General features: G+C 53.7%; 1 protein-coding gene across 1 annotated transcript; it reads right to left on the bottom strand.

The window, feature by feature from the left end:
- Positions 1–213: 213 nt before the first annotated feature.
- Positions 214–11023, bottom strand: LOC115533684 (protocadherin-17). Its single transcript, XM_030344311.1, has 4 exons — positions 7277–11023; positions 5914–5972; positions 5413–5585; positions 214–999 (listed from the first exon to the last, which is right to left on the bottom strand). The coding sequence occupies exons 1-4, from the start codon at positions 9746–9748 to the stop codon at positions 314–316; spliced, it is 3390 nt and encodes a 1129-aa protein (XP_030200171.1). The 5' UTR covers positions 9749–11023; the 3' UTR covers positions 214–313.
- Between the last annotated feature and the right edge of the window lie 638 nt (positions 11024–11661).

An 11661-nucleotide genomic window follows, 5' to 3' on the forward strand; every position in this document is an offset into this window, starting at 1 on the left:
CTCCATCACAGTAGTCAAAGACACAGTTATATCACCTTCACACAACAAAGCCACAAACTCAAGGTACACACAAAGCGGATGGTTTTTGGTTATACAATGCGTGTCCGGGGCCTCCGCGGCGTGGCGCCCGGTGTCACCGCCCCGGGGTCATTTTCACCTGTGATTTCATTATCACACTCCGGGCGGGTGAGCGTGAGGGGGGGAGGGGGAGGGGGAGGGGGGGGGGGGGGGGGGGGGGAGGGAGAGCTTGGAGAGCAGATCGAGCGAGAGAGCGAGAGAAAGAGAGAGGGCGGAGTGGGCGTACTGACGGGGGTCAGTTCCCAGATTGTCGCTGAGGGTCCATGGCGCCCTCAGGCGCCCCACACTCCTGGCTGATCAGCGAGCTGTGCACCAGGCCGCTGGACACGCTCTTGGGCCGCAGCTCCAGGCCGCCGCCCAGGAAGCGCGGCTCCTCCATCTCCGTGTGCGGCGGCGAGCACTGGCCGTCCGGGGGGCCGTAGGCACTGTTGTCCAAGCCTCCGCCTCCGCCTCCTCCTCCGCCGCCGCCCCCACCACCACCCCTCATCTCCTCCTTGGACTGCGGGCTGGGCAGCAGGTCCAGGGGGGGCCGGCTGGTGGGGAGGGGCGGGGGCGGGGGGCTGCAGGAGGCGGACAGCGACGGGGTCTCCTGGCTCGGCGCCCCCTGCTGGGCCTTCAGGTAGGGCTTGACGTTGGCCACCAGGATGGTGCCGTCGCGCGCCTGCTCCTTGCCGAAGGTGCTCAGGGTCTTCCGGCGGCTGATGGTGCCGTACAGCTCCGTCTCCAGCAGCGTCTCCATGCCGACGGGGATGAAGAGGTTGGTGCGGTTGTCCGTGGCGACGGCGGTGGCGGCGGCGGCGGCAGCGCCGTCCGCCAGCTGCCCGCCGCCGCCCGCCGCCCGCAGCTTGGGCATCCAGCAGCGGTCCGAGTGTCCGAGGGCGCGGCACTCGTCCGTGCAGTGGGCGGAGCGTTCCGGAGGGGCTGAACACACAGAGGGGGGGGGGGAGGTTTGTTACGGGAGTGCCATCAGAAGTAGAAACAGCAGACTCTCTAATGCACTCGGTCATTGAACTAAAGTTTCTCCACCCTGGAAGACAGAGGCCCGCCTCGTCGCCTCGTCGTCCCCCCGCCCCTGTATCAGCGTTCTGTCCCCCTCAGTTGACTCCTAGCGATGCATAATTAATACGGCGAGCAGAACAACTCCAGAGCCTGTTGCACCAGCTGTTTGTGAGTTCAAACAGCTCCGCGCGGCGTTGGGGCCCCGCTTTACTTTAGATCTGCGCCGTTCCTTATTACTGATCACAAAATACTACGCGTTCGCCCGGCTTATTCCTGCAAAAAAACAAATTATTATACATTATTTAGAGATTTTCTGTTTCGTATAGGCATAGTTGGTCGGGACTGCATTAACATTTTATTCCTTGTTGTGCGTTAGGGTGTTATTATGGGATGCCTGAGAGAACTGTTTTGAGTGCCCTTCTGTTTGCCTCAGCATGTACTTATTGGAAACCAAAACACGACGACGAATTAAAGTACGGATTGAGCGTGTGTACATTATTTGAATGCTTTCAATGCTTTACTAAACCACAGAAGGAAAATCTAACCAGTAACAAGAGATCATACATATATACATATTTAAACAGGCATTTTGTAATACTAGGTTCATATCAGGATTATTATTAACTTAAGTGCACGACTAAAAATACTGAATACATTTATCAAATGGATCAAAATAACACTTGCACATGACCTCTCTAATGAGCCTTCATATCAAATGTGAGAAAACTCGGTGATGGAGTTTGAAGAAGAGAAAATGTGTTCCCGAAGCCTTTTCAATCACCGGGCAAACCAAACGATGAGCGAGTGAGACACACGGCACAGCAGCAGCAGCAGCACACGAAAAGCATTCCAACACCGGCGTTGCCACAAAGGCTTTCAGTTTCCACCCTTTTCCACTCACAGTCCAGCACATGCTGTCAGTTCAGCCGGCTTCTCTTAAACTGTCTCCGATGCATTATCTCCCTGTATGGCTACACACATCACAGCCCTGAGAGGCCTGGGTGGAGGAGGAGAGCGAGAGAGGACCATTCATCTCCAAGGCGACCGTACGCCGGTCCACGCCGCCGCTGCAGCGGGCAGGTGATGCTGATGCAGAGAGATGTTTGGGGTAAGAAGCCCCTGCTTGGAACGCTGTACCGGCCTCAGGTCATTATACCGTTCTGCCTGAGCACACAGCCTAAAACAATACGGATTCTGTCCCCCTTGCCCGGGAAACATATACGATCGTATTAATAATAATAATAATAATAATTCAGGTTGGATTCTTTTTCTACCCTCTATGTTTAGAGGATTGCTTTGAAATACCAAAAGGCTCTGACTCCATTTCAAATCAAATGCGGACCCATCTTTCCCGTGTTTGAATACGGCAGCACAGGCATTGTCCACCAAAATGGCCCATGAGCAAATATAAAATGGGAGAATGACTTATTCACACACACACACACACACAGAACCAATCTGCCCACTACAAATATAATCAGAGACAGCCTAGCAACATGGCCAATGTGCATCTGGTAATGGTGAATAAATATTCAGGGGGGACGCTGGAGGGAGGCTCGCAGGTGCATACATTAGCGGCTCGAAGGCAGTGGGGACCCTGGCTCTGTGATAAAGGGGATGGGTGGAGGAAAACACCACCCTCGGCCGCGCGTGGAGGGACAGAATCGTCCGCCTTTCATTTAAGATAACAGCAACACTGTCCGAAACGACAAAGTATGGGTTTTGTTTTCAATTAATATCAAATAATTCTCGCCGGCTCTCTCTCTCTGTTTCTCCCTCTGTATCTCCCTCTTTGAAACATGCACGTACACACACGCACACACACACACACACACACGCACACACACACACACACACACACACACACACACACACACACAGGAGTGTTTGTACACACACCAGGAAATGTGTCAGAAACAAGGGAGAGAGAAGTGGGCATGTGTAGGTGGCTTGGTGTTGTGGTGTGATCAAGGCGACATGAGAAATACATCACGCAAATCTTCCATCATGTATGAAGTGCTCTCTCTCTCTCAAACACACACACACACACACACACACACACACACACACACACACACACACACACACACACACACACACACACACACACACACACACACACACACACACACACACACACACACACACACAACAGAACAGAACAGAACACATTTATTGTCGCAGTTTGCTTTGCTTAAAAAAATGTTTAAATAAAGAAGCCTCTCTCACACACAGCAAGGGCAGAGAGAGAACAGCATTAACACAGGCCATTAATATTGAATGCAATGCTCCACTTCTTTGCATTTCTCTTATCGTACCAACGCAGGCTTCAAAAAATTATCTCGCATTCCATTCAAACAGGCGTCAGAGCTCGCCGTGTGAAACTTCTGCCGCGCATACATAACAACATCTCCCCCAATATCTCCTCGTTCGATTGGCCCTTTGAACTAAAGACAGAGAAAAACTACCATCCAGAAATGTGCAACTCAAGAAGTGATTGAATTTACACCTCCTGCAGAGGCAGAACCACATCCCTCCGCCCGCACTGGCTGATAGCAAACACACACAGACTCATCACTACAGAGGGAGGCAGATGGAGATAACAGGGGACAGACAGACAGACAGACAGACAGACAGACAGACAGACAGACAGACAGACAGACAGACAGACAGACAGACAGACAGACAGACAGACAGACAGACACAGACTCATCACTACAGAGGGAGGCAGATGGAGATAACAGGGGACAGACAGACAGACAGACAGACAGACAGACAGACAGACAGACAGACAGACAGACAGACACAGACTCATCACTACAGAGGGAGGCAGATGGAGATAACAGGGGACAGACAGACAGACAGACAGACAGACAGACAGACAGACACAGACTCATCTCTACAGAGGGAGGCAGATGGAAATAACGGGGGACAGACAGACAGACAGACAGACAGACAGACAGACACACACACAGACAGACAGACAGACAGACAGACAGACAGACCGACTCACTGAGAGCCCGACCATGTGAAATAAATAGATGAATGTGGGGAGAGAGGGAGAGAGGGGGAGAGGGAGAGAGGGGGAGAGGGAGGATTTGAAATATAAAGATGAAGAGATGAAGGTGGAGAGAGAGAACGAGAGGGAGGGAGGGGGGGAGGGAGGGAGTGTGAGAGGGCTCCGCATTTCCCTGTGGCATCCAGAAAAACGGTTTCCATCTCCGCATGGCTTGAGTTTAAAAAAAGCACGCCACCCGGTTCACAGCGATGTAAATGGTGTGGAAGCACTACAAGGGCCCCTGATGACCGGGGTCCCACCTCAGGACATTGGGCCCTCCTCACAGGGAAACCAGAGATGACTCCGCCGCTTCCCAGCTGCCTTTTATTTTTTTTACCCAGCATGCATGCTGCCTGCGATTCCCGAGAAGCGATTCATATTTTCAACGCCTCTACACATGAAAAGGTAAATATAGGAGTGGGGGGGAGGGTTCATGTTTGATCGGGTTTGAGGGGAAGTTCTGACTTGTTAAAAAGAGAAGATGTTGGGACGGGGGGGGGGGAAACAATTGAGTTTCATCGGCTTTCATAAGAAACCTTTTTTTCCTCGTATTTCAGAGCCGCCGAAAATGCAGTAGCTAACGCGGTGAATGTTTTGAGGGAGCGGGCACAAAGGGAGCCATGTTTCACTAAAAATACCTGTCTCTCCCCGCTGAAAGCATCTGTCATGCTCCGCTGTCTCGTCCTTGTTAGTCAAGGCATGGAAGTGGCGAGCTCGCGTTCACATAATGGCATGATCAAAAGCAGCAGTGACAGAAGTAGACTTTGCCATGGATATGGATTTGTTTGATGGCTAAAGAAGACATGGGGATGTTGAACGCGCTGCCTACTGCCAATGGACTCTTTTATCCCCTTAAACTATCTGCTGCCTTCCACTCCCGCACTTTGTATGTCATCTTGGCAACAACACGGCTCACAACACGGTGTCCAACATAAAGTACGGGGGGGAGAGAAAACCTAAAAGGGGGAAAAGCAGTATCTGTCCGCGGGTAATCTTTGATTACTGTCTCGTGCGGCGTGCGGCTAAAAGCCGCTTGAACCTGTTGGTTTCTATGGTTTCAACAATTTCTTCCCCTCTCCCTCCCAATGCCCCCCCCCCCCCCTCCAGACCGCCACTACCTGCTCCACCACATCTATGCTCTGGATCGCTTGGGGGGGGGGGGGGGGGTGGTGTTGGATGAAAGGACGAAACAAGGTCTGAGACAACAGTCCGTTAGGCTGCTTGGAGACGAGAGGCAGGGGGGGGGGGGGGGGGGGGGGGAGAGGGAGAGTACTCACCCTGCTCAAGAGGCTGGCTATTAACTGCGGTGGTTGCTTTCATCTTGAGGGCCTCTCTGCCAGATGTGTCGCAGTGCGAGCCTTTATTAGTATCCTGGTCACTGTCTGCCTGGTCGCTGTCCCCGTGGCCGCTGTCTCGCAGGCTGGCCCTCTCGGCGTCCTTAAAGGTGGAGCTGCAGCAGAGGACAGAGCGGAGAGAGGGGATGGAGTCCAGACAACGCACCGCTCACCGCTACCTCCCCTGTGTGTGTGTGTGTGTGTGTGTGTGTGTGTTTGTGTGTGTGTGTGTGTGTGTGTGTGTGTGTGTGTGTGTGTGTGTGTGTGTGTGTGTGTGTGTGTGTGTGTGTGTGTGTGTGTGTGTGTGTGTGTGTGTGTGTGTGTGTGTGTGTGTGTGTGTGTGTGTGTGTGTGTGTGCGTGTGTGTGACTGGCATGGCCCAGCGGCCTGATGTTGAGGTGTGTGTAACCCCGTTGGTCAGGAAGGTGTTTCTTAGGAGCCTTACCTCTGAACAAACGGCTGCCTGCTGCCGACGTAATTGGGCTCAGAGGGAAAATTATCCGTCTGAAAATGAGGAGAGGGAGAAAGAAAGGAATAAGAATCGCATCCGGTCGTCTCGAGCCGCGGCCGACGCCTCTCTGTAGCAATCAGGGGAACATAAAAATGATAAAAAAACCAAATCAAACCAAAATGATTCTCTCTGCGGTTTATCGGCTGCTACGGCTTTAATCTCTGCGATAAATACTACGCATTAATGAAATCATTGCACTGAAAGAATGGCAGCATAATAAGGAAGAATCTCCATTATGAGCATATGTGGCATCTTGGCAGGGTGAGGCTGTAATGCATTAGCCAGCGCCGAGAGCATCCTTCCCCTATCCGAGGGTAATGTGTTCACGTTGATCACACCCACTTGCCCTAGCAACTGGTGACAGTGCCAGGCCCCGTCGTTTGGGTTATCGTCCTCAAATGAGACGGTCGCTCCGAATGTCCTAGATAAAAAAATAAAAAAATAAATAAAACATTCCCAATGTTTTAAATAACATGGCCGACCAATCTCTGTCAATTAAGCGAGCCGGCTGGCTTTTATTAGCACACGCGTCATATCTACAACCAAAGGGCTGACCCTCTTTAATTGCCTTCATCTGCAGGATAAGGGTTGGGGGAGTGTGGGGGGGGGGGGGTACCTAACCCATGCTTGGGGAGGGCCGCAGGGGGGGGAGGGGGGGGACGCTATTGTGGGGGTTCTGCTGTGTGCAGCTAGCCCGCCTGGCACATAGCCGTTCAGTAATGTGATCGGACAAGCTGCTCAAACACCTGTCCAATCCACGGCGCTCAGGCGCGGGTTTGTTTCCACTCTATAGCGATTCGTCTGGCAGGACCACAGCGTTGTTCAAGACTCACTCTGTTTGCGTGTCTCGCTGAAAGGAGGTCCTGATTATGCAGACCAGCTGTAAGGTTTTTGCAGGAGGGGACTTATAATGGTCTAATTAAAGGGAGACGAAAAGAAAACCAAAAAAAACCAAACACATTGGGTTTTTGGGAACAAAATAAATTTCAGATTTAACCGATACTGCAGAAAACCAGAGCAGCGGGCATTTCCATAAGTAACACAATAAGCTCCGGTGAAGAGCGCCCATAAGTGACACCCTGCTTCATCAGCGGTCCGTAACGCACAGCGATGACACCGGCGAAGGAACCGCACTACCATTGTTTCCGGGAGCTTTTTTCCATTACACTGCGTATCTTTCGTCAGATAACGGCTGCGCGCCCGGGGGCGATAAGGGAGAAGGGATGGGGGCAGATAACACAGAGACCCCGGCGGGACGCGGCAGCACGAGACACCCCGCCCCGCGCTAGGCCCGTACCTGGATCACCGACATCCTGTTGCTGCCCTGCGTCTCCCCGCCGAGGCCGGCGAAGCTGGAGTGGCAGGCGGCGCGCGGCACGGTCAGGCTGTTGGGGGTGGTCTTCAGGTACATGACCTCCGACCGCGGCAGGGTCAGGGGGAGCGGGCTCTGGTAGTCGAAGCAGATGGGCGAGGTGATGAGCGAGGGGCTGCTCACCACGTTCATGCGGCTCGCCGAATCCCGCTCCTCCATCTCACTCTGCACCAGCATGATGTCACTCTTGTTGATCCTCTTCTTCTTCCCCTTCCCCGCCGGCGGATTGGAGTACTCGGCCATGCGGCAGTTGTAGTTCCCCGTCTCCTTGTCCTGGTGCTTGGACTTGACGGCGATGGCGGCCATGACGGCCAGCAGCATGACGGAGATGATGCAGAGGGTCACGATGAGGGGGAGGGACACGTCCCAGGGCTGGGGCTCCCCGCTGGGGCTGGAGCTGCCGCCCGGCGCCGGTTCGGGGTTGGCCCTGATGATCAGCTTGGCCACGGCGAACAGCGGCGGCTTGCCGTGGTCCGTCACCTTGACCACCAGCTCCACCGCGGGCGCCACCTCCTCCCAGAGGGCGTGGGCGGTCCTGACCTCGCCCCCCACCGGGTCCATCTCGAACAGGTGGTCCTCGTTGCCCTCGGAGATCTCGTAGGTGAGGTGGCCGCTCTCGCCGTGGTCGTGGTCGACCGCCTTCACCGTGGTCACGATGTAGCCCATGCCCACGTTGCGCGGCACGGGGATCTCGGCGGTGTCGTTCTGCAGCAGCGGCAGCACGATGACGGGCAGGTTGTCGTTGACGTCCAGGATGCTGACGCGCACCGTCCCCGTGCTCTCCATGTGGGGGGCGCCCGCGTCCTTGGCCTGCACCTTGAACTCAAAGAACTTGGTCTGCTCGTAGTTGAAGGAGCGCGAGGCGTAGATGGCGCCGTTGGTGGGGTTAACGGAGACGTAGGTGTACACCGACACGTCACCGATGTGCGAGGGCAGGATGGAGTAGGACACGGTGCCGTTGCGCCCCACGTCCGGGTCGTGGGCCAGCACGGACCCCAGGTACTCCCCCGGGATGTTGTTCTCGGGGACCTGCAGCACGTACACGGCCTTGGTGAAGCGCGGCGCGTTGTCGTTCTCGTCCAGCACCTTGACGGTGAACGACTTGGTGGAGTTGAGCGAGGGCAGGCCGTTGTCGCGGGCGACGATGGTGATGTTGTACTCGTCCTTCAGCTCCCGGTCCAGCGGCCGGTCGGTGAGCAGCGTGTAGAAGTTGTCGTTGTTCTCCTGCAGCCGGAACGGCACGTTGCCCAGGACCCGGCACTGCAGCTGCCCGTTGCGCCCCGAGTCCTTGTCCGTCACCCTCACCAGCGCGATGACTGACTCCGGGGGCGCCGCCTCGCTGATGGCGCCCTGGCGCACCGACATGAAGCTGATCAGCGGCCAGTTGTCGTTCTTGTCCAGCACCTTGACGGTGATCTTGCAGTGGCCCGGGATGGGGTTGGGACCCAGGTCCTTGGCCTGGACGTCGAACTCGATGATGGGGTTCTCCTCGTAGTCGATCTCCCCCTGGATCTTGATGACGCCCGTGTTGGGGTCGATGGAGAACAGGTCCTGCATGCGCTCGGACGCGTACCCCGTGAAGGAGTACACCACCTGACCGTTGCTGCCGTCGTCCTGGTCTGTGGCGTTCAAGTCAATCAGTATTTTTCCCGGCGGAGAGTTCTCTGGAATCTCAATGACGTAGGAGGACTTTTCAAAAACAGGGCTGTTGTCATTGGAATCAGTGACCCTGACGTTGATCTGCATGGAGCCTGATCTGGGATATTCCCCCCCGTCGATGGCAGTCAGGAGGAGGGTGTGATGGCTTTGGTCTTCCCTGTCCAGAGGTCTCTGAACCACCAGCTCTGGGTAAATGGTCCCATCTCCCCGCACTTTTAAATCCAAGGAAAACGTATTGTAATCATCTCGGGTGACCTGATAAGTTTTAATGCCGTTTTCCCCAAAATCCAAGTCATGTGCGATGGTGAGGGGGAAGCGTGTCCCGGCAGCTGCGTTCTCGGAAATATCAATATTGACGTGGTCGGAGGGGAAGCTGGGCGAGTTGTCGTTAATATCTTGGATGTCAATCTTGATCATGCATATTTCCTTGTCGTTGGCGAAAACCTCCATGGAGAGCTGGCACTTGGGGCTGCGTCGGCACAGCGTCTCCCTGTCAATCCTTTGTTTGGTGAACACCAGTCCGCTCTCCGGGTCGATGTCCACCAAGTGCGGGGCGGAATTCTCCAGGACCCGAAAGTTGGATTTCTTGCCTCTCTCCAACGTGCCATATCCGGCATCTTTCGCGATATTCCCGATGACAGTCCCCGGTCCCTGCTCCTCCGGAACGGAATAATTTAGGTTTTTCAACGAGAGGGCTTTAACCCACAAGAGAAAGAAAACAGGGACAGAGAGGCGCATCCCTGACACTGGATATGCGGTAGAAGGAGAGAAAAATCCTCTTTGACTTTCAACCTGTTGATTACAGCAAACCTAGAGGACTAAACCGCCCAGGCATGTGGCTCCTCGCTGATCCAAACGCGTTTGGAAACGTAATCGATTAATGAGCCGTTTCTCTCCTTTCATCGGTTTCCGATCAGCTATTTTACATTCCGTAGAGCCATGGTGAACTCTTTCTGTCCACAAAGATGACCGCCCGGCGACACCTCACGCAGGAATGACAGATGAAATCCAACATGGCTTGACAGAATCCCCCCTTCTCGAGCGAAGCACCAAAGAACACAGAGGAGCTAAAGGGTGCTGCGTCTCCCACCGCATCAAGGTTAAACCCGTCTGGATGCTGAAGGTTAGACTGGAGCCCACTAAAGCGCATTGCCCTCATGCGACATCTACACCTAAGCTACGGCAAACACTGACATGCCCGCTCCGAAATGCAGCATTGCCCATTATTACTATTCACAATGCATTGACTTTAGCTCCTCGGTGCGGCACACTGTTGCACACGGGTTGCGCTCACCGACCACACGTTTAGTCCTGGCTCCAAAGTGCACCAAAACCCCGAATAAGGGCGCTTCAACCTGTCCAACCTTTTGTATTCCCGTCATTCAAGAGCATCTACGGCGAGGCTGACACTTTGCTCCGGTGATTCTCCAATAATCAGTCCCCTATAATCCCGTAATCCAGTCTACTCGGACCAAGCACGTTTACATCCCTCGGTCGGACTATTCTCGACTGCTTCGGCTTCCGTGAAACGTAGAGAAAAAAGGGGCAAGATGTGCGGTGTCGCACGATGTCAGATAATCAAAATGAATCGCTGTCCTACCCCTCAGTTCTCCGCGTCAACTGGTGAACCAGCGCTGAGATCCGCGCTCCAATCCTCCGGAGGTTCGATCGGAGTCCACAGCATCGCTTGATGCATTTTTACATAGTTTCTGATCGTCCTCTCTGGCCAATGAGTGAACCGGTGACAGATCGAGCCTTGTGGGGTTTCTCCGATAGGTCTGGGCAGATCGCATGCAGCAGGGCTGTTCCACGGCTACGTGATGCTGGTACTGATGCTGCGGGCGCCCAGAGCGGAGAGGAGATGGGAACGTGCTGCTGGTTGTTGTTGCTAATGCGGAGGAGGCGGTGGGGATGAATACATCTGAGATTCGTTAGTGAATAATAAAGTCCGCGCAGTGGGGTGCTTGACAGGTGGTCATTGTTGCACGCCGAAGCTCAGCTGGCCATCTCGTTTCGGGGCTCGGGGAAAGTAAAAGAATCGAGGCTGAAAGAGAAATAAAGAGAGATGCGCTCCTTCAAAATAATGGCCCCCCTCAGAATTGATATCGAATCGTTTTTGTAGCGTTGAACTATGATCAAATAAGAACAAGGCTTTACTAGTCTATATTAAGCTATTAATATCTGGAACCTTGAACGAGGCCAGTAAGCTCATACAATAGGCCTATAATAGGCCTACATTGAAATAACATAAAATATAACAAACACACCCGGCATGAACTGCTTTCACCGCTCTGACACAGAACCTTTTCGGTTGAGATATAAAAACGGTTGACAGCTAAACAATATAAAAACAACATGTCTGCTACAGCTCTCCTGCACTGGGCTGCACAACGCGATGAGAACGCTTTCATAACCATCAGACTTTCATAAACATGAGCAGAATATGAATTGATTCGGTTCAATTCTGCATTGCAACCTGTAGCATTCAGTCCTCCACGTGTTGCTGCTCTCCTGTGGTCTCGGGTGGTGCTGCGGGCACCCACACCTGTCCAGGTGAGAGGTTTGAAGGCTACAGGTTGCGATGCAGAATGGAACCGATTCAATTAATATTCTGCTCATGGTTATGAAAGTCTGCTGGTGATGAAAGCTCT

This window comes from Gadus morhua, chromosome 20 (genome assembly GCF_902167405.1).
Source record: "Gadus morhua chromosome 20, gadMor3.0, whole genome shotgun sequence".
Classification (NCBI taxonomy): domain Eukaryota; kingdom Metazoa; phylum Chordata; class Actinopteri; order Gadiformes; family Gadidae; genus Gadus; species Gadus morhua.